The sequence below is a fragment of the Schistocerca cancellata genome, chromosome 5 (assembly GCF_023864275.1).
Source record: "Schistocerca cancellata isolate TAMUIC-IGC-003103 chromosome 5, iqSchCanc2.1, whole genome shotgun sequence".
Taxonomy (NCBI): domain Eukaryota; kingdom Metazoa; phylum Arthropoda; class Insecta; order Orthoptera; family Acrididae; genus Schistocerca; species Schistocerca cancellata.
Window position 1 is genome coordinate 34,123,196 of NC_064630.1, and position 24,023 is coordinate 34,147,218.

At 39.5% G+C, this 24,023-nt stretch overlaps 1 protein-coding gene across 1 annotated transcript in view; it reads right to left on the reverse strand.

Moving 5' to 3' along the window:
- Window positions 1-24,023, reverse strand: part of LOC126187388 (autophagy-related protein 2 homolog A) — a 495,539-nt gene that overhangs the window by 166,113 nt on the left and 305,403 nt on the right. Inside the window, exon 28 of the mRNA XM_049928440.1 lies at window positions 21,538-21,660. Within this exon, the coding sequence (XP_049784397.1) occupies window positions 21,538-21,660 (123 nt within the window). The remainder of the gene's footprint in view (window positions 1-21,537; window positions 21,661-24,023) is intronic.

Sequence of the window (24,023 nt, forward strand, 5' to 3'; positions counted from 1 at the left end):
TTACTAGAACTGAAGTGGGTGCACACTGCTGCTACCTAGCAGGAACCATGTAAATCTCGAGAGTTTGCTCTTTCCAACAGTACATTATTCACACACATATCTCAAATAACATATTAGTTTTGATTTTTTTAAATCGGATGATTCTTTTTGATTTACCCTGTACAATGAAACTCATAAGCTACTCAAAAAGTCACAAGAAAGATCAAAGCAAAATATATCTGGTGACAAAGGAAAACAAATGCAACCATCACATTCTTCTCCAATTGTTTGGAAGAAAGCCATACAAGTAACAAATTTAAAAAAAAAAATAAAAGGATGGTTCATGTCCAGGAATAATAATTTGAGGTGGCAATAAGCTGATGCATACCCATTATATACGAAAGAGAGCCCTCTATAAAACAGTACAAGGTCAATAGGTAAACTCACACTGCAAAGAACACACTTTTGTTTTTACTGTTGATTTTTTCCTGAATGTAATAATAACATCTTTAAATGACATCATGTATGCTTTTAGCTGTGACTGTTTTTCTGTGCTAAATGTGATCACGAATTTTTAGAAGCTGTGGGCATGTATCAGATGAAGTTAACAATAAAAAATCTACTCAACAAGTGACAGACGGCAGAACATACATTTAAAATAAGGTTATAATTAGGCAAGCTTTCGAAGCCAGTGACTCCTTCTTCAGGCAGAAGGGTTAAAGGGGAAGGAAGATGGGTGAAGGAAAAGGACTGGAGAGGTCTAGGTAAAGGGGCACATTTTGGGTAAATCATCCAGAACTGCGAGGCAGGGGAGACTTAATGCACAGGATGAGAAGGAAATACTGATTGTTGAGGACAGCATCAGATGAGATGTGAAAACCTGAGAGCTTAAAGATGGAACACTGTGTAACATGTAAGAGACAGATTACTGTTTAAACATGATGCATGAGTTAATAAAAGTTAAAAGCTAAGTGCATTGTCCGTAACGGAGGTATGAGAGGGGCGGTTAAAACAGATGAGTAAGACAAAGAAAGATCCAGAAAACTAAAATGGAGAGAAGAAAAGAGTAATTACTTTGAAGAAATTGTGAAACGGAAGAAATTAACGTGAATGAAGACTAGGTGGGTTGCAAGAACCAAGTACATGTGGTGCACTAGTTGCCACCAGCGGAGCTATGAGATACTGGTATCTGGGGGAAGACTCCAGATGGCGCGTGTGGTGAAACAGGCATTGAGGTCATGTTTTCATGTTGCAGAGCATGCTCTGCACCAGGATATTGCATGTTGCCAGTATACACCCTCTGCCTATGCCCATTCATCCTAATTGATAATTTGGTGGTAGTCACGCCAATGTACAGAGCTGAACAGTGTTTACATTACAGCTGGTATACGACATGTTGTTTTACGGGTGGCTCGCTCCTTGATAGTAGACATTTTGCCAGCTACAGGGCTGCTATAGATGGTGGTAGGAAGGTAAATAGGGGTAGTCAGAAGGGTAGGAGCCATAGGACAGGGACGTGGGTGCAGAAGGAGCATAGGGTCTGACAAGAATATTACGGAGACTGGGAGGGGAACAAAAAGCTATTCTAGGTTTGGTGGGCAAAATTTCAAACAGAATGGTTCTCATTTCAAGGCACAATTTCAGGAAGTCATGGCCCAGTCAAAGTAGCTGTTTAGTTCATTCCAGGTCAGGATAATACTGAGTCACCAGTGGTGTGCTCTGAATTTGTTTTTTGGAGGGATTAGCAGTACCAGGATTGATCAGTGAGGATGAATGGGCATAGTCGAAGGATGTATACTGGCAATACACATTATCCTGTTGCAATGCAACATGACAATCATGACCTCAGGGCCCGTTTCACTAGACGCACCATCTGGGTACTTCCCCAGACACCGGTTTCTCAGAACTTCACAGGTGGCAACTAGCGCTACAACATGTCCTTGGTTCTTGCCACCCACCTGACCTTAATTTACGCTAATTTCTTTTGCCTCAGCATTTCTTCATGGTAACTACCCTTTTCTTCACTACATTTTAGTTTTTTACATCTTTCATTTTCTCACCCATTTATCTTTAACCGGATCCCTCCCACCTCTGCTACATGCAATGTACTTAGCTTTCCACTCTTATTAACTCATGCACGACGTTTAAGCAGTAATTTGTGTCTTGCATACTACACTGCCTTCCACCTTTAAGCTCTCACGTTTTCAAATCTCATACGATGCAGACCCCAACAGCCAGTCTTTCCTTCTCATCCTGTGCGGTCAGTCTCCCCTGACCCGCAGTTCTGGGTGACTTTCCCGAAATCTAATCCTTTTGTTAGATCTCTTCAGTCCTTTTCCTTCAGCCCTCTTCCTTCCCCTTCAACCCTTCCGCCTGAAGAAGGAGCCACTGGCTCCTAAAGCTTGTCTAATTGCAACTGTCTTTTATGTGTTTGTTCCTCCAGTGCTTCGTGAGTGGACTTTTTATCGATCCCATTAAATTATTTTGTCAAAAATTTGAAGTTACTAATAAGTATTTTAAAGTGTATATTTTGTCTGGAAAATTGAATAAGTGCAAAACCTCTGTATACCTTTTTGGGGTTCAAATAACTCACTGTCAAGATTGGTGCAACACTGCCTGGACTTGACAGTGGCCAAGCATGTGTGATCTGGGCACTTATGAAAGAGAGAGAGAGAGAGAGAGAGAGAGAGAAAGTGTGTGTGTGTGTGTGTGTGTGTGTGTGTGTGTGTGTGTGTGTGTGTGTGTGTATTTCTTGAAGAATTTTGTCCAACAGCTGAATAATATTCAACAGTCTACTTTTAAATGTTCCTCTGTGATCCTAACACCTCTTCTATGTGCTAAGTAGCAATCTATCCTAATTCATACTAATTAAAAATGGTAAGACATACTAAAAATACAGGTAGTCTTATAAGGCACATTCTCCATCATAGTGGGAGAACTTTATTACAATTCATGAAACATGAAAAAGCCAATTAATTAACAGCAAATATTCTGTTTCAGAAACTACGGAAGAAAATGTATGAGATGTGATCAAAAAGTAACGGGAATTTTTTAATTTTGCAGGCTTTATATGTCCAATTTTCATTTTTTTCCTATCTTGTTGGCACAAATGTTCATGGTGTATGTTTGCATTTTCAGCAGTTTTGAATATTTAGTTTATTGTTGACAGTTGAAAATGTTGTAGGCCTACATGTTTTCAAATTCTTGGCAAATTCAACTTTTGAAGAGATGGATCAAAGAATTACCATTAAATTTTGCTTGAAAAATGGAATAAATGTAGTACAGTATTCAAAATGTTGACTGTGGCTTTTGGTAAGTCTACTATTAGTACAACAACAGTTTATGAGTGGTATAAACATTTAAAATTGGGTCAAGAAGACATTGAAGACCATGACCACCCTGGATGCCCTAGCACATCAATTACTGATGCAAATGTGGAAGAAGTAAAGAAAATGGTTCTGGAAAACCGCTAAATCACAATCAGAGAGGTTTTTGATGATGCTGGCAGATCCTTCGGCTCATTCCAAGCAATTTTTTCAGTTGTTTTGGGCATGAAGAAACTAGCAGAAAAGTTTGTTCTGAAATTGTTGAATTTCAATCACAAATTATGTCATGTAGACATCATTCAGGAAATGCTGAATGAAGCCAACAATGATCCAGAACTTCTAAAGAAGGTTATGACAGGTGACAAAACATGGGTATGCAGGTATCACATCAAAACACAGTCTCAACTGTCGCAACAGAAACTGCCTGAAGGGCCGAGAGAGAGAGAGAGAGAGAGAGAGAGAGAGAGAGAGAGAGAGATTGACAGCATAGACAGACAGATGGATATATAGAGAGAGGGGGAGTGGGGGGGGGGGGGCAGAAAGGCAAGTTTGATCACACATCAATTACTGTTTGTGACTTCTTGGCAAAAAACGAAATCATTATGTTCCCTCAGCCATCATATTCATCGGACATGGCCACCTGTCACTCCTTTCTATTCTCAAGGCTGAAGAGAACCGTAACAGGATGTCATTTTGCCACCACTGATAAAACAAAAACAAAAACAGTAGCTCAACATCATACTGAAAAGAAAGTTCCACAAGTGCTTCCAAAAACGCACAAAGCACTGGCACAAGTGTGTTATACCTGAGGGGGATTACTTTGAAGGGGACAGAGTTGATAGTGATGAACTGAGCAAGTAATGTCACTCCATTTAACTGTTACTGCACAACAAAGTGAGAGAACTGTGTTGCCAGTTAACGCAAATGTGTGAATCTATTCTAAATTTTGGTGATGTCAAATGTCATCACTTCCTATTTTCACTCTTATTTTCTGCTTGATAATAATGACTGCATGGGTAATGGCAGTAAATATGTAATGTATACAGTCCCCTTTCTTAAATTCACACTGTTTTCAACAAAACAGCATGACAATTATCGTTAATTTTAATGTTAATCACTATGGTGCCCCTGAAGCTGGACTTGACTGTAGTGCATATTTGATAATACTGCCTCACTGTCACTGATAATTTATTCCTCTGCAAGAACCAAGTGAAAGCAGAAAGATGGAAGGACTATATAGAGGGTCCATACAAGGGCGATGTACTTGAGGACAATATTATGGAAATGGAAGAGGATGTAGATGAAGATGAAATGGGAGATTCGATACTGTGTGAAGAGTTTGACAGAGCACTGAAAGACCTGAGTCGAAACAAGGCCCCGGGAGTAGACAACATTCCATTAGAACTACTGACAGCCTTGGGAGAGCCAGTCCTGACAAAACTCTACCATCTGGTGAGCAACATGTATGAGACAGGCCAAATACCCTCAGACTTCAAGAAGAATATAATAATTCCAATCCCAAAGACAGCAGGTGTTGACAGATGTGAAAATTACCGAACTATCAGTTTAATAAGTCATGGCTGCAAAATACTAACACAAATTCTTTACAGACGAATGGAAAAACTAGTAGAAGCTGACCTCGGGGAAGATCAGTTTGGATTCTGTAGAAATATTGGAACACGTGAGGCATTACTGACCTTACGACTTATCTTAGAAGCTAGATTAAGGAAAGGCAAACCTACGTTCCTAGCATTTGTAGACTTAGAGAAAGCTTTTGACAATGTTGACTGGAATACTCTCTTTCAAAGTCTGAAGGTGGCAGGGGTAAAATACAGGGAATGAAAAGCTATTTACAATTTGTACAGAAACCAAATGGCAGTTTTAAGAGTCGAGGGACATAAAAGGGAAGCAGTGGTTGGGAAGGGAGTGAGACAGGGTTCTAGCCTCTCCCCGATGTTGTTCAATCTGTATATTGAGCAAGCAGTAAAGGAAACAAAAGAAAAATTCGGAGTAGGTATTAAAATACATGGAGAAGAAATAAAAACTTTACGGTTCGCCAATGACATTGTAATTCTGTCAGAGACAGCAAAGGACTTGGAAGAGCAGTCGAACAGAATGGATAGTGTCTTGAAAGGAGGATATAAGATGAACATCAACAAAAGCAAAACAAGGATAATGGAATGTAGTCGAATTAAGTCGGGTGATGCTGAGGGAATTAGATTAGGAAATGAGACACTTAAAGTAGTAAAGGAGTTCTGCTATTTTGGGAGCAAAATAACTGATGATGGTCGAAGTAGAGAGGATATAAAATGTAGACTGGCAATGGCACGGAAAGCATTTCTGAAGAAGAGAAATTTGTTAATATCGAGTATAGGTTTAAGTGTCAGGAAGTTGTTTCTGAAAGTATTTGTATGGAGTGTAGCCATGTATGGAAGTGAAACATGGACAATAAATAGTTTAGACAAGAAGAGAATAGAAGCTTTTGAAATGTGGTGCTACAGAAGAATGCTGAAGATTAGATGGGTAGATCACATAACTAATGAGGAAGTATTGAATAGGATTGGGGAGAAGAGAAGTTTGTGGCACAACTTGTCTAGAAGAAGGGATCGGTTGGTAGGACATGTTCTGAGGCATCAAGGGATCACCAGTTTAGTATTGGAGGGCAGCGTGGAGGGTAAAAATCGTAAAGGGAGACCAAGGGATGAATACACTAAGCAGATTCAGAAGGATGTAGGTTGCAGTAGGTACTGGGAGATGATGAAGCTTGCACAGGATAGAGTAGCATGGAGAGCTGCATCAAACCAGTCTCAGGACTGAAGACCACAACAACAACAAACTTACTGTAATAATAAAATAAATTTTACCTTCTGAACTCTTTGATGGATATTAAAAACCTTGTCACAGTCACTAGCCAAAATATGTGTCAGTACATACTGAGTGCTTCCTTTCTGCAAAACTGCCATGAGAGTGATGGCTGGCACACAGTTCTGAACTATGGAGATAAGTCTTCTCTCAGTATTACACTATGTGGTCTAATAAATTATTGATAATATTAAAATTACTGTTTAAAGTGGCAGAGAACAACCATTATCATCTTCCAAAGATGCTGCCAATTTCCAAATATTTCATGGAGAAGCCAGTTGTTGGGCTGCAGGTAAAATACCTAATAAAAATTGTGACGAAACATCTCCGCTAAATGGTGAGTAGTAACTATTCTTTTCATAATATTGTTACATTACATCACACTGTCATTTACAAGTGCCTAAAACTATTTCTGCAGTCAGCCAGAAAGCGATAGAGAACATACTGCCACAATTTCCAGTCTGCAGGTCTGCAATACTCTTTGTACTCACTGAAAGAAAATATACCTACTTGCTATGTAGTCAGCTGGATCATAAACTATGACTATAAATAAAAGTTTTGAGCTCTAATTGACAGGTATATTCAGTAAAAAATCACACACCCAATTTACAATAATATCTATAATAATAATAATAATAATAATATCGCCCCTATTGGAACAGCACTAGTAGCAGTTCAGAGGCGACCTCTGTTCCAAGTAAAAATGGCCTATCACCCTGGCTTCTAATCACCAAAAGTTAATTGCTCATCTTAAAAATGGAAAATAATCTTGCCACTTGCAATGCAGTTTAGGCAACATGACAGGCAGAACACAAACAGTTACATCTGTGAAAACTAAACAATTCAGGATGGTGTACAGTCCTTGCGAGTTTTTCTGAAAACTTTTTCTGAAAGCTCTTTTAGTAACAGCCTGGCTGTGACATCATCCACGGCACAGCATATGCCGGTGTTTGACTGATGCGAAAAGATCGATATGTCGGTGCAAAGTTGTCTCTTCTTACTGCCTCACTGGCTGTATTTACATATGGGTGTAGCAGACCGCCAAATGGAACGTCTGCTACCAACCACTCTAGGCACAGGTAGTAGCATCAAAATGGCCCCTAAGAAACATTTTACCCACTGCCCCACATATGGTTTTAATCAGCCAGAAAACTGAACTGTGAAAGTAATTGGTACAAAACAAGGAACTCAGTAGGATACCAAACTGAAATACTCTGAAACCAATGAAACAACAGTGTTAAGATTTTCTGACGAGTGTTGAAGCTAAATTGCAAATGTTAGCCACAGTAACCTCGAATGTGACAGGAGGAGGTAAGAAGATGACACTACATCATGGCTACCAGGTTAGAAGACAGTGCACCATCACAAAGCTCTGTGGACCTACAAATTATCTGCAAACTACTGCACATATGCCCAGCTCACCCTGGAGCTACTACAGCAGGTGATACCTGTCACCAGGGCAGATGCCACTGCTGCTGGTAATGCGTTGCATCATGGTTGCTGGTACTTTGTGCCAGCATTGCTCATCAATGTCAGGCAATTAAGTTAAGTCAAGAATATTGAAAGTATTTGTTAATTGCTTCTCACGGGCTATTAAAAATGGAATCTAATGATAAGTATAACGTGAAAGTTAAGATGGAACCAGTCTCTGATGACGAATCCTCAGAAGTAGAAATTGCAATTAACAAGGATGGTTCCATCAAAGTAATAAACCCAAAATCTGAAAATGATTTGTTCAAAGAAGAATCAGAGGTAAATGTCCATGTTACTGTGAAGTTAGAATCAATTTCTGATGATGAGGTAATTGAAGTTGAGGTCAAAAAAGAAAAACTAGAATTAATAGAGTCATCATATAATGAAATCAGTCAGGGGATGCTAGAAACTCCTTTAAAACCTGGAGGAATGCCAAGTGGCAAAGTAGAAGTGCATTGTAAAGAAATAAACGAGAGTAGTAAAGAGCTGAACAATAAGATGGAATCAAAGAGTAAACAGTTAAGTAGTAAGACTGAGTTTAGTAATATAGAACAAAAGGATCTTCATAAAGAACTAAACAGTAAGATCAAATCTAACAGCAAAGAGCTTAAGGATGAAATGACCTCAAACCTGAATAAGTTAAATTATAAAATTGATTGTAACTACCATGAACTGCAAGTCAAAGTAGGGCAACAGCTAACTAAATTGCATAATACTTTAAAACTGAAATTGGTGAAGCTGACAAAGATTTCAAAGATGCAGATGATATTATGGAAGACAGGTTGTCAGAAAGAAATAGGCAATGAATTCAAACTTTGCTCTAATCAATTTGAAGAAGTAACTACTAAAGTAAATGCTTGTTTAAAGGATGTTAAGAAAGTAAAATCTGACAGGGAAATTATCTGAGGATGTTGACAAAAATTTTCTAAGCGGGTGGACGGAGTAGACCTACAAGTAGAAGAACTAAATAATAGTATTACTAACACAGAAAATAAAGTAACTTCTGGTAGCTCTTGTTATACCACTGTACAGCATGTTGCTTCAGTTGTGCCGCTTTCATTGAAATTTTTACATTTTGATCCAGACAAACAAATTCACCCATTAGAATTCTGGAATGATTTTGAAGATATTTCGCCAAATGCATGGTCAGAATGAGAGAAAATTTCTTTCATAAGAAATCATTTGTCAGGAGATACTTTGTGATGATCAGCTGACATACCCTAATATTTAGATGCAGATATCTTTCCGAGTTCAAAACTGCATTTCTTAATGAGTACTGGTCTCACAACAAACAAAACAATGTTTTGAGAGAATTTTGGAGTAGTAAAAAGTTTACTCCAGGTTGTGAATCAGTTAAAATGTTTTCTAGGAAGTGGGTTTCAGGCTGTCACATTAGACAGAAAAGATGAAGCCAGAATGGATTATCATGGGACTAGAAGGTAAGCTGCATTGGTATCAGCAGAAAAGAATCATTTCCACACCTAGAAATACTGTGGATAGGTTCACTGAGTATCTGATGCAAGTAGAAAGAGTAGCTGCTGTTGAGGAGCAGGTGCAGAATAATAATGGGTCTTCTAACATACATGTAAACAACTGCAATAATGACAGCGGGAACTTGAATGTTAGAAGTATGAAGGTTCTGAATACAAAATCTAATTATTGTGGTCAAGACCATGGTAGAGGAAGAGGAGGTACACAACCATCACACATTCACAATAAATATTATGACAAAGACAGAAATGTAAATAATGTGTTGTTGAAACAAGATGGAGAGCCAAATGCTACCCAATCTGATTTTGAATCAAATGAAAACAATAGGTTGCGTGTGGGAAAGTAGTCTATGAGGACTACTCTCATTATATAGATGACAATATTTTGGACATATTAGAAAAGTGGGTCAAGAAAGAAAAGAACACTACAGATAATAGGGAAGAACACACTAACAAGTTTCAAACAGAAAAGGATGAAGAGGAAGTAAATGGCAATCTAAAGCCTAAAGTTTCACTGCAGGAAGTAGCATCAGTGTTGCAAGGTTCTGAAGAAGAAGAGTTGTTGGATGAAGGGGGTAACAGTAACAATGATGTCAGGGAACCTATTAGCTGTATTGATGTGCCACAAACTGCAAAAGCCGATGACAGTATAATACATAGCAATGTTGCGCAGGGATGCAGTTGCTCAGAAGTGGAGAATAGTTTACCTGATGTGCAGCAAACAAAAGTAAAGGAGGTAGTCACAGTGCTTTGATTTAAAATTGGTGGACAGGTTGGAAAAGACAGCTTTGGATGTAGAGGTTGTTGACCCCGTGAATCCAAGTGTAAATGTATATGCAGCTGAAAAAACAGATTGAAAAGGATTTACGAAAAGGCCTTCATGAGGAGCCTGTTCAAACTAGAATCACTCACCCTATTATAAAAACTAACATATCACAAGTAGCAGCGTGCTGTCTTCTTGATAGTGGCGGGAAAGCAAGTGCTTTGTCCCAAGGATTCTTTGATTCCATTCCTAATAAGAATGAACTAACTGTCATGAAAGTAAGTGGTTAAAGAACAATAGGTGCTACTGGAAAGGTTTCTAGACCAATACAGCATGAAGCTTTGATACCAATTGGTATATGTAACATAATAATAGCTCATTTTTGTTTAATTGTGTCTGGTTTAAGTGTTGAGATGTTAACCGGCACAGACCTTTTAACAAAATATCAAGGAGCAATAAGTATTAACTTTACCAGATTCTTGAGTGATTACAGAGCCCTTCATTGGGAAGTATACGGGCAGTAATAATGAAGAATGGGAACTGCCTACTAGAGATGAGGAGTAAGGGATATTTGCAGGAAAATGCAAAATGCTAATGAGGAAAATAATTATATCCTGGAGGATGTAGAGGCTAAGGTGCAGTCAACAAATCAAATTTGTGATAAACAGAGGGCAGAATTAAGCAAAGTATTAACCACTCATCACAATGTATTCTCAAATATGTCTGGTGAAGTTATATGGTATGAATGCCATTTGAATGTAAAGCCTGGGCAGATATTTTTCAAGACACCTTATCAGATACATGTTTCGAGAAAGCAAGCTGTTAAGAAAGAAATTGAACATATACTGCCATGAGGTGCCATTGAGCAAGCAATTAGTGAACATCATAATCTGCTTGTTGTGCCCAAGCAGGACAGAAGCATCAGATTAGTGCTGGATGCACTCTGGCTACATGAAATTGTAATAAAGAGTTAGCCTCCTCAAAATATGAATGAACTGATACAAAAGTTGTGAGGAGATAAGTGTCTTACATCAAAGTACATAATTTTTGGATACTGGAATTTGCCCCTGGCGAAACAATCACAAAAATATACAGACTTTTTGTATGAAGAAGTATGCTAACAATATTAAGTAGTCCCATTTGGATTAAACATTTCTGTGTATGCTTTCCTAAGAGTGATTGCTCATGTATTGGGGCAAGGATTGTTAGGTCAGGTGACTATTTATGTAGATGATATACTGCTGGCAACTCCCACGTGGGAAGAATATATCAGTCTAGTGCTAGAAGCTTTAGAAAAAAAGGAGGTATGAAATTAAAGTTAGTGAGGACTGAGTGTGTTAGAGGCAAAATAAAATTATTGGGTCATGAAATCAGCAGGGAAGATATGTTATCTGATCCTTCCAAATCATCAGCACCCAGTTCCTTTGGACCTTGTTTTGCCATAACATTGATCGCCTAATGCACGTTTACTTTGTTACAGTCTTTTGTAAGGAATACTATATCGTAAGGTCTAAAGAAATTATCTTGGATGCACACTATTGCTGTGCTAAGGCCTTCAATATTCTACATCTACATCTACATTTATACTCCGCAAGCCACCCAACGGTGTGTGGCGGAGGGCACTTTACGTGCCACTGTCATTACCTCCCTTTCCTGTTCCAGTCGCGTATGGTTCGCGGGAAGAACGACTGTCTGAAAGCCTCTGTGCGCGCTCTAATCTCTCTAATTTTACATTCGTGATCTCCTCGGGAGGTATAAGTAGGGGGAAGCAATATATTCGATACCTCATCCAGAAACGTACCCTCTCGAAACCTGGCGAGCAAGCTACACCGCGAAGCAGAGCGCCTCTCTTGCAGAGTCCGCCACTTGAGTTTGTTAAACATCTCCGTAACGCTATCACGGTTACCAAATAACCCTGTGACGAAACGCGCCGCTCTTCTTTGAATCTTCTCTATCTCCTCCGTCAACCCGATCTGGTACGGATCCCACACTGATGAGCAATACTCAAGTATAGGTCGAACGAGTGTTTTGTAAGCCACCTCCTTTGTTGATGGACTACATTTTCTAAGGACTCTCCCAATGAATCTCAACCTGGTACCCGCCTTACCAACAATTAATTTTATATGATCATTCCACTTCAAATCGTTCCGCACGCATACTCCCAGATATTTTACAGAAGTAACTGCTACCAGTGTTTGTTCCGCTATCATATAATCATACAATAAAGGATCCTTCTTTCTACGTATTCGCAATACATTACATTTGTCTATGTTAAGGGTCAGTTGCCACTCCCTGCACCAAGTGCCTATCCGCTGCAGATCTTCCTGCATTTCGCTACAATTTTCTAATGCTGCAACTTCTCTGTATACTACAGCATCATCCGCGAAAAGCCGCATGGAACTTCCGACACTATCTACTAGGTCATTTATATATATTGTGAAAAGCAATGGTCCCATAACACTCCCCTGTGGCACACCAGAGGTTACTTTAACGTCTGTAGACGTCTCTCCGTTGATAACAACATGCTGCGTTCTGTTTGCTAAAAACTCTTCAATCCAGCCACACAGTTGGTCTGATATTCCGTAGGCTCTTACTTTGTTTATCAGGCGACAGTGCGGAACTGTATCGAACGCCTTCCGGAAGTCAAGAAAAATAGCATCTACCTGGGAGCCTGTATCTAATATTTTCTGGGTCTCATGAACAAATAAAGCGAGTTGGGTCTCACACGAACGCTGTTTCCGGAATCCATGTTGATTCCTACAGAGTAGATTCTGGGTTTCCAAAAACGACATGATACTCGAGCAAAAAACATGTTCTAAAATTCTACAACAGATCGACGTCAGAGATATAGGTCTATAGTTTTGCGCATCTGCTCGACGACCCTTCTTGAAGACTGGGACTACCTGTGCTCTTTTCCAATCATTTGGAACCTTCCGTTCCTCTAGAGACTTGCGGTACACGGCTGTTAGAAGGGGGGCAAGTTCTTTCGCGTACTCTGTGTAGAATCGAATTGGTATCCCGTCAGGTCCAGTGGACTTTCCTCTGTTGAGTGATTCCAGTTGCTTTTCTATTCCTTGGACACTTATTTCGATGTCAGCCATTTTTTCGTTTGTGCGAGGATTTAGAGAAGGAACTGCAGTGCGGTCTTCCTCTGTGAAACAGCTTTGGAAAAAGGTGTTTAGTATTTCAGCTTTACGCGTGTCATCCTCTGTTTCAATGCCATCATCATCCCGGAGTGTCTGGATATGCTGTTTCGAGCCACTTACTGATTTAACGTAAGACCAGAACTTCCTAGGATTTTCTGTCAAGTCGGTACATAGAATTTTACTTTCGAATTCACCGAACGCTTCACGCATAGCCCTCCTTACGCTAACTTTGACATCGTTTAGCTTCTGTTTGTCTGAGAGGTTTTGGCTGCGTTTAAACTTGCAGTGAAGCTCTCTTTGCTTTCGCAGTAGTTTCCTAACTTTGTTGTTGTACCACGGTGGGTTTTTCCCGTCCCTCACAGTTTTACTCAGCACATACCTGTCTAAAACGCATTTTACGATTGCCTTGAACTTTTTCCATAAACACTCAACATTGTCAGTGTCGGAACAGAAATTTTCGTTTTGATCTGTTAGGTAGTCTGAAATCTGCCTTCTATTACTCTTGCTAAACAGATAAACCTTCCGCCCTTTTTTTACATTCCTATTAACTTCCAAATTCAGGGATGCTGCAACGGCCTTATGATCACTGATTCCCTGTTCTGCACTTACAGAGTCGAAAAGTTCGGGTCTGTTTGTTACCAGTAGGTCCAAGATGTTATCTCCACGAGTCGGTTCTCTGTTTAATTGCTCGAGGTAATTTTCGGATAGTGCACTCAGTATAATGTCACTCGATGCTCTGTCCCTACCACCCGTCCTAAACATCTGAGTGTCCCAGTCTATATCTGGTAAATTGAAATCTCCACCTAAGACTATAACATGCTGAGAAAATTTATGTGAAATGTATTCCAAATTTTCTCTCAGTTGTTCTGCCACTAATGCTGCTGAGTCGGGGGGTCGGTAAAAGGAGCCAATTATTAACCTAGCTCGGTTGTTGAGTGTAACCTCCACCCATAATAATTCACAGGAACTATCCACTTCTACTTCACTACAGGATAAACTACTACTAACAGCGACGAACACTCCACCACCGGTTGCATGCAATCTATCCTTTCTAAACACCGTCTGTACCTTTGTAAAAATTTCGGCAGAATTTATCTCTGGCTTCAGCCAGCTTTCTGTACCTATAACGATTTCGGCTTCAGTGCTTTCTATCAGCGCTTGAAGTTCCGGTACTTTACCAACGCAGCTTCGACAGTTTACAACTACAATACCGATTGCTGCTTGGTCCCCGCATGTTCTGACTTTGCCCCGCACCCGTTGAGGCTGTTGCCCTTTCTGTACTTGCCCGAGGCCATCTAACCTAAAAAACCGCCCAGCCCACGCCGCACAACCCCTGCTACCCGTGTAGCCGCTTGTTGCGTGTAGTGGACTCCTGACCTATCCAGCGGAACCCGAAACCCCACCACCCTATGGCGCAAGTCGAGGAATCTGCAGCCCACAAGGTCGCAGAACCGTCTCAGCCTCTGATTCAGACCCTCCACTCGGCTCTGTACCAAAGGTCCGCAGTCAGTCCTGTCGACGATGCTGCAGATGGTGAGCTCTGCTTTCATCCCGCTAGCGAGACTGGCAGTCTTCACCAAATCAGATAGCCGCCGGAAGCCAGAGAGGATTTCCTCCGATCCATAGCGACACACATCATTGGTGCCGACATGAGCGACCACCTGCAGATGGGTGCACCCTGTACCCTTCATGGCATCCGGAAGGACCCTTTCCACATCTGGAATGACTCCCCCCGGTATGCACACGGAGTGCACTTTGGTCTTCTTCCCCTCCCTTGCTGCCATATCCCTAAGGGGCCCCATTACGCGCCTGACGTTGGAGCTCCCAACTACCAGTAAGCCCACCCTCTGCGACCGCCCGGATCTTGCAGACTGAGGGGCAACCTCTGGAACAGGACAGGCAGCCATGTCAGGCCGAAGATCAGTATCAGCCTGAGTATCAGCCAGAGACAGAGCCTGAAACCGGTTCGTCAGACAAACTGGAGAGGCCTTCCGTTCAGCCCTCCGGAATGTCTTTCGCCCCCTGCCACACCTTGAGACGACCTCCCACTCTACCACAGGTGAGGGATCAGCCTCAATGCGGGCAGTATCCCGGGCAAGCACAGTCGTAGCCCGATCGGGGGATGCGTGGGACGAGCTGGCCGTCCCCGACAAACTCCCATCCGGACCCCCACAGTGATGCCCATTGGCAACAGCCTCAAGCTGTGTGACCGAAGCCAACACTGCCTGAAGCTGGGAGCGAAGGGATGCCAACTCAGCCTGCATCCGAACACAGCAGTTGCAGTCCCTATCCATGCTAAAAACTTGTGCAAAGAACGTCTGAACTAATCTACCGAGAGCGCAAACAAATCGACACAAAATTTAAACGGTTATTAAAATACGAGATTGCCTAGTAAATGCAGTAACTTGTGCACTGCTGACACACTGCTCGGCGGCGGAAGGAGACTACGCGAATTTACACTATTCAGGTACTAACACGCGATGCTACAACTCTCAAATACTATAATACGCCCGAAATTTATGAATTAAACAATGCAAGTAACAAAAACACGCAAAGAAATTAAGAATTAAACTATGTAACAAGTGAGTGAGCTAGGAGTATACGATTTGCTGCTGCAGCTGCTTATCCAACGGCGGCAGGGAGCACACTCCAGTTTAATGTTTTTAATCTGAGTTTGTTGTGAATGGTTACAACCTGGCAGCTTCTGGTCTCTTACACCGGAAAAGGTACTGTCTCACCATCACTCCTGTTGGCCATAGTTCCGGCTGTATGGCTCGTTTGCAGCAGCCAAATGGCACCCAAATTTTGAAGGCCTTTAGGCGACCCTTTGTTTTCAGCTCATCGCACTCGATTTCTCCTGCTATTCCCAGTCCATTGAGGTGTCTGATGATTTCCTCCTTTGTGGTGTCTTGATGAATTGCCCAAATAAAGCCAGGCGGTTCGCTCTCCTGCTTGAAGCCCCGATCCTGTTGGCTGCATTGTCCCTAACACGAAGGGACATTCATTGCTTCCTCTCCCCTCTTGATGTCGTTCCCTGCGTCTTCTCCTTTCGACTAAAGTGTAGCCTTCATTTTCTTCTTCTTTTCCTTCCTCGCCCTCAGCTGGTGGCAGTGTGGCATTCCTACTTGAACTTCCCTCTCTACGACTGGCCGCTGAAAGTTGTGGTGTTGCCAGTCTCTGGTTGCATTCCGATCCCTCAGGTGCTAAATTTTTGATTTCCTGTACAATCATCTCATTTATATTGGCTGTGAGGGAGTGAATCAGAATTTGTATGTAACTGGAGACTCTGTCCACTATTCTTCCTTCTAGCCATTTGATTGTAAGGTGTTTCTGGGCTTCGCCAATAGATTCCATTAGCAGCTGAGGGGCTCTGTGTAATGTTGGCATCAGATGGTTTTCTCTTTCTCTGCTTTGCGCTCTCAGTCCGTGACTCCTTTGACTGTGGTTTGTGCTGATACATGGCTTTGTGCTGTTGTCTTCCATCGACATAGGCTGCATTACTTCATGGTTTACACCTGTAGATGGCACCACTTGCCTTACTGTATTGCCATCATTTGCCTCCTGATTCACCTCTTTGAAAGTGTCCTTAACCCGTCTAGTAATTTTTGTGTTTGCATCGATTATCTATTCAGAGTTGAGTTTCAATATTGCAAAATACTTTCCGACAATACTCACCATGTCCTGAATCTCCTCTTTACTTCCTTTTTGAGGTAGCCTCCTGCTTGTGTGATGTTTGATAAGGTTCCAGAACATTCTCCACTGGCGTTTCCACATCATCCGCCATCTTGCCTAATGTAGAACCAAGTGAACCCCTGGAATTAAGTGCTGTCAATTTTTTTGGCCCCCTCGCAACATCGAAAGGAGGATGTACCAAAGTTTTTGATGGTTTTAATAAGTATGTAACACTATATCCAAAAAGAGAGCTACTGCCAAAATGTTCGTAGATAAGCTAGAAAATGACTATTTTGTAAAGATTGGCAAGCCTGAGGGTCTCTTATGAGATATTGGTCCACAAACTGTATATGGAAAATTTAAAGCATGTCTAGAAAAGACCAAATCACCATATAAGTATCTCAGCATACTTTTCACAGAGAAATATGAGTGAGAGGGTTATGCAAGAGGAAACACTTTATGTAGAACTTATTTTGGCTGAAAGCATTCTACTTGGGCTGATCATATAAAAAACTTTGAAGAAATCATCAACAACATTAAACATGACACAACAGGGTTTGCTCCTTGTGAACTAATTTTTAATCAGGAACCCCATAACATCCTTCCAAACATGGTTGATTTTCCAGTCCTATCTCAGAGCTCTATAGATGTGTAGAATGTGTAGGCTAGGGCAAACATATGTAAAAGACCCTTGGATAGAAAAAGAAGGCATGCTGCAAAATCTTCCACCACTAGTTTTAACACTGGTGAACTAGTGTTAGTCAAAAGTAAAGAAAAATCTATACGAATGTCCGCGGAAACAGAGAAATTTATGCATGTTTATCAGGGGCCACCCAGGTTAATATAAGCCTCATGCAAATGCATACCATTTAGTATACCCGAAAAGTAAGAAAGCACTAGTTCTACAAAACATTGAAGATCTGAAGCCTTTCAAAACTCACAGTAGCTAGATTCTGCAGGGAGTCTGCCACTCTCTGGCAGATAAACAGTTTGGCGTCCTGTGCAGTCCTAGCTGGATGAAACTTTTTTTCTCTTTCAAGTTTCAATCTCTTCTCCTATTCTATCTGTAGTAAGTAAAGAATATATGACTTAATGTTGTGCATATGCTATTAGTTTGTAATGTCTTCCTAGTAAGAAAGAATGATTCCTGACAATGACCATCCTGAATGATGACTTATAAGAGAGTATGAGAGGTAGCTTGCAATAGGAAATTCTAAATGTTAAAATAACAATGGGTAACTTTTGAGCACCAATGATAGAAAAATAATGCTTGAAGTAAATAAATAATAAATGAGATCCACAAAAAGGATTAGTAACAGTAAAATACTGATACTTTTCAGTAATAGAAGTAATTGAAGCCAAAAATTTCTAAAATCTGAAACCATAAATTCAGCATAAATAAATAATTTTCAGCTGGAAGCAAGATTGTCTGTAAGTAAGATGGGGTAATAAAATGGAGCAACTAGAGGCAAGCCAAAGTGTTTTGATAATAATTAAAGGAATATGGGTGGAAGTGGTGTGAGAATCACACCAACAATACACGTAATAATGAGATCAGTAGGCTGTCGAAGAGGAAAGGCAGAATGAAGAGTCGAAATACATGAATACATTAAAATAGGGAGAAATAAGAGTAATGAACGGTAAAATAATGGAACATTTGTGAGGAATTGCACCAGGTCACATAAAAAGGTAGAGAAATGCATAATCTTGCTTAAGACAGATTGTCATTTAACAGATAAATATTAACACACACACACAAAACAATATAGATAAACAAATGTGTTAAGAAACAAAGATTGTAGAGTACTGGTATAGTATAACAAAACAGCTTTTTAATGTTGTGTGTAACAAAGCAAAGTGACTGCTCTCGAACAAATGACTACTTAGCATACTAATTCCTATGATAATAGAGCCATATGAACACAAAACTTACAAAGGGTACTCAATTTTATAAGTAAAGCAACATCTAAGGTAATGAAATAAATTGCAAACTAGTCCAAAATGTGACTATTTAAAAACCTATGCTGACTTTCAGAGCATAAGAGCTATGGTTTACATATAAAAAAAAATTGCAACAGTTTGTGATTAAAGCTTAATAATGAAGTATAGTGTCAAAATTTTCTGAAGTAACTTATTGCCAATAATCATTTTGGAAAAGTTAATAACAGTTTTCCAAATAATAAAATTTTAAAAACAAAAATTTTCTGATAACTTTTCAATTGTTTATTTAAATTCCAGGAGGATAATAGAACATAGAATGTATTTTATCCTCCATTAGATGCAAGTTGAGAACAGAAGCTTAGGCTACGTTACCTGTTTCTCAGAGACATGGAGGCACCATGAAAAAAATGGTTCGAATGACTCTGAGCACTATGGGACTTATCATCTGAGGTCATCAGTCCCCTAGAACTTAGAACTACTTAAACCTAACTAACTTAAGGACATCACACACAAACCACGCCCGAGGCCGGATTCGATCCTGCGACTGTAGCGGTCACGCGGTTCCAGACTGAAGCACCTAGAACCACTAAGCCACAACGGCTGGCGCACCATGAAAGGCAGCCTACAAGCAGTCTTGGAGAACGAACCGAGGACGACACATACAACAGTGACTCTTCCCCTTTCCCTTTTGGTAATAGAGTAGTATGGAGAACATAGTAATTTCCCACCCTCTACCTTAAATGTTTAATTGAAAGCAATGCATAAGGACACACACAACAGTGCTTACGGTTGTATTTAATAAGTGAGTACTGAAAAGCAAAATGTATTTGTGTGTTTCTCTTTCACATAAAGACTGAAAATTCTAAGTCATAAAATTAATTTTGTAATAATCAAAAATTTATTTCATGTTTTTATGTTATTTATGTACATGTTTTTTAGAAATCCACTGTATTACATATTTCTATATTTGTATTAAGGAAAATAATGCAAAAACAAGTTTCATTTAAAAGAGGTCAGCAAAAAGGTCAGCTATAGTAACATCACTTGTTTCTAATATTTAATTTTGTTCAAAAATAATTTTTTTCACACAAAGAAATAGGGGGTGATGTGGCAAAACAGGTGCTGTGTGACCGTGAGAATACAGTGGTTTGTGAGTGTGGTGTGACTTACTCCAATTCACTACTACTTGCACCACATCATCATACTTCACGTGCATAGCATCAAAATATTGCAACATAATCTAGGAGTGAAATTAAAAATTAAAATAAGTTTTTCAAACTTTGTCAGAGTATGCTTCAGTATATTAATGTTAAAATAGTGAAGTCTCAGAATGATCTCGTGAATATGTTTCGATAAATATATTATTCCAAAAAATATGTGGCACTAAATAATGAAGCTAGAAAGCTCAAAATTGTTCAGAACTTGCAAATGCATGTCCTGATTAAAAGTTGCACGATTGGAGCAATATTTTGGTCAAAATCGGCATTTTTTCAAAAAACTGAAGGAGCCAAATATTCAACTCAGAAATGTGAAATTTCGTATGAAAGCCTCAGTTTGATACAAAAATATTAACTACGTGACTCCATTATTTTTTACTTAAAACTAAATTTGGAACGAAAATGTCCCTGTTCTTATCAATTAAGGATCATTTGTATTTGTTAATAGAAAGTTCTAATTACTGCACTTGATTGTATTCATTAAATAATGTAGCTGTACCAAGTTTCAAGTCTTTAATGTAAATAACCATCATTACAAGCAATCTTAAAAGAGGCAGTTCTGAGGTCATGTTCACCTGTTGGTTCCATTCTAAAAATTCTAGCAGTCAAAGTTTAAATGCAGTCGAGCTAAAACTTTTTTTACTAACTAAAGCAAACTTAACTCCATTCATATAAAATTAAGAAAATTGTAAACTATTAAATGTCAGAGATATTAATTAATACATATCCTAGAAAGGGACCATTTAGATGCTGCTGCCTGTGCCTAGAATGATTGGCAGCAGATCCTCCGTACCACAATCCACTGAGCAAATATATAAACATGCCCAGAGAGGCAGTGAGAAGACACTTCACACTGAGATATCAATCTGTCTGAATCAGCCAAACACTTGCAAGTGCTGTGCCTTGGATGACGTCACAGCTGGATAGCTACCAAAAGCAATTTCGGTAAAAGTAGGAAGTGAACTCATGAAGATAGTACACCATCCTGGACTGCTTAGTTTTCATGAAAGTAACTGTTCCTGGGCTGCCCATTATTGTTGACAAAACCCCATGGCAAGGGCCAAGATTGTTTTCCACTTTTATGGTGAGCAATTAACTTTTGGTGATTAGAAGTCAGGGTGACAGACTTCTTACTTACTATAGAGGTCACCTCTGAACTGCTAATAGTGCTATTTCCAATAGTGACATTTATCATTATTATTATTATTATTATTAGAGACATTACTATATATTTTGTGTGTAAACTTTTACTGAATATATCTATCAGTTAAAACTCTAAGCTTTTATTTACAGTGATAGTGTCCTGATCCTACTGAGTAAACAGCAAGTAGGAACATTTTCTTTCAGTGTGTACAAAGATTAATGTGGACTTGCAGACTGGAAATTATGGTCAGTATTTTCTCCATCACTTTCCGGCTGAGTGTAAAACATAGTTTTCAGGCACCTGATGATGGCGAATCTAACTAACCCGCTGTCCAACAAGTGACACACGAAAAGTAACCTCGAAGTAATTAAGGTTCTAAATTAGTGAACCACATATAAAAGGAGTGACTTTGATATCTAATTCAGTCAATGATTCCATAAATACTTGAGTAACTCCATCTTCTGATTTTAGATCTGAGATGAAACAAAGCATAAAACTTCACAACAATTTACATATACAGACACCTTGTTTAGCTGGAGCTCCATCAGTACATCATGGCGACGACCTGGACCACCCCGTGTCTGCCATGTCATATGTGGACTAGATTTAGGGCTACCAAGAACTGGAGTTTTACTGATGAACTTCACCTGGAAAAATAAAAAGGTTGTTTGATGTAAATAGTGAAGTTTCCCGAAAGATAACCTACACACATTGCCAAAAGATGCACTGCCTTGCATTTAAGACGTAAGAGACTGAAGATATGAATATCATATTTGACAGCTAGCACCTCCTCATCGCTGTTAGAATCAATAATTAATGACAGCTATGATGCTTTTCCCCTGAAACTGCATGGTTAGGTCTACAGAAATATTTCTTTTTGCGCATAAGGTAACAGAAATTGAAGGACATTGGCTGCAAGCTGTTTGTAGTTCATACGATTATGGTCTTAGCATCAAGAGCAAGAAATGCAGGTAATATACAGAACACACACACACACACACACACACACACACACACACACACACAGAGAGAGAGAGAGAGAGAGAGAGAGAGAGAGAGAGAATGAAGAAGCAAGTGTTTCTTGTCAATTATGTTCTTGGGAATCAACAAATTCTGGAGGACCATTACTTTATAATTATGGAAGAGTAAGTGATTCTGAGACTGTGGGGAGAAAGAAACATCTGGAACACCCATGTTTGGAAGCAGGTGTAAGCTACAAGTTTACGTCAGAAAGGAAAAGACTGTAAAATACCCAATAGCACCTTACTAATAGCAATTACTTATGACATAGGAATGTCAAAGTCAGTAGAGAGCTATTTTGGCAATAATTGTCACCCAATTAGTGTTTTTAGTTACGTGGATGCACACCCACATGTTGGAGCTAAGTCCCAAGCTTCAAAGGTTAGTCACCATTATGTTGAATAGTGCTTTTAATGCTGTGCTGCAACAGAGGATACAGAAACATACAAGTTAGTAGTACTGATACTTTACAGACTGTTATCTTTTATTTGATGAAGTAGTTAGAGAGCATAATAGAAAAGTAATGTACAATTAATTAAAGACTTATTATCTGTTGAGCCTTTAACACCAATTCCTCATCAAATAGCACAGACCAAGGACATTTAAGAGTTGTTCTCCCACAAGCAAATTCTCCACAAGGGACAATGCAATAGCTAACATCTACAGGTTGACAGACTCAAATACCTTCAATGATGTTAAAGTGACAGTAACTGGTTTGTCTGATCATAGTGGTTGTAGTGGTTGAAGTTTACACACACAAGTTTTGAAAACTCTTTGCCTTTACAAATGTCTGCTTGTGTCTGTGTATGTGCGGATGGATATGTGTGTGTGTGCGCGAGTGTATACCTGTCCTTTTTTCCCCCTAAGGTAAGTCTTTCTGCTCCCGGGACTGGAATGACTCCTTACCCTCTCCCTAAAAACCCACATCCTTTCGTCTTTCCCTCTCCTTCCCTCTTTCCTGATGAAGCAACTGTTTGTTGCGAAAGCTTGAATTTTGTGTGTATGTTTGTGTTTGTTTGTGTGTCTATCGACCTGCCAGCGCTTTTGTTTGGTAAGTCTTATCATCTTTGTTTTTAGATATATTTTTCCCACGTGGAATGTTTCCCTCTATTATATTCATATTGTTAAATAATATAGTTAGATGTGAATGTGATGTGGTGAACTTCTTTAGCCAGAAATTTACTATTTTATCTTTTCCAGGGGCTTTCCAATTGTGCGTAGAATTAACTGCTCGGGTGACTTCATGTTGCAAAATTATCACTTCAGGCATTTGTGGTATCATCTTGTGCGTGTCTGTTTCTGCTTGTATCCAACGTGCATGCCTGTTATGTTGTACCGGGTTTGACCATATATTGCTCCAGAAGTGTTCCATGTCTGTTATGTTTGGTGGGTTGTCTATTTTAATGTGTGTGTTATCTATTGTCTGATAAAATTTCTTTTGGTTTGTGTTGAATGTTTGGTTTTGTATCCTTCTATTTTCACTTGTTTTGTATCTTCTAAGTCGTTTGGCCAATGCTTGTAATTTCTGCTTCTTTTCATCTAACTGCTCTATCGCTTCTTGTTGTGAGATTTTACCTAACCTTTTTCGTTTTTGTCTGATATTTCATTTCTTATAAATTGTGTTAGCTGTCCGATGTCTTTTCTCAGTTTTTCTATTCTGATCTGTAGCCTGTGTTCCAATGCTGGTTTTGTGGGTTTCTTCTGTGTGTTGGTTTGTTCCGATCTCTGCCTAATGTATATATTTAGTGTAGTGAGAGCTCCTATATAAACCAGTAGTTGTAACTCTTCCATAGTTGTATTTTCATTTATTTTGTTGTGTATGATTGTGTTTATAGTTGTTATTGTTGTTTCGAATTGTGGGTTATTTGGTGGTCTATGCAAGAATGGTCTAATGTCTGTATTTGTGTCTTTGTATTCTATATATGTTGGCTGAAATTTTTCTTCTATATCTAACATGTGTGTCACTTCATGTTCTATTATTATTATCATT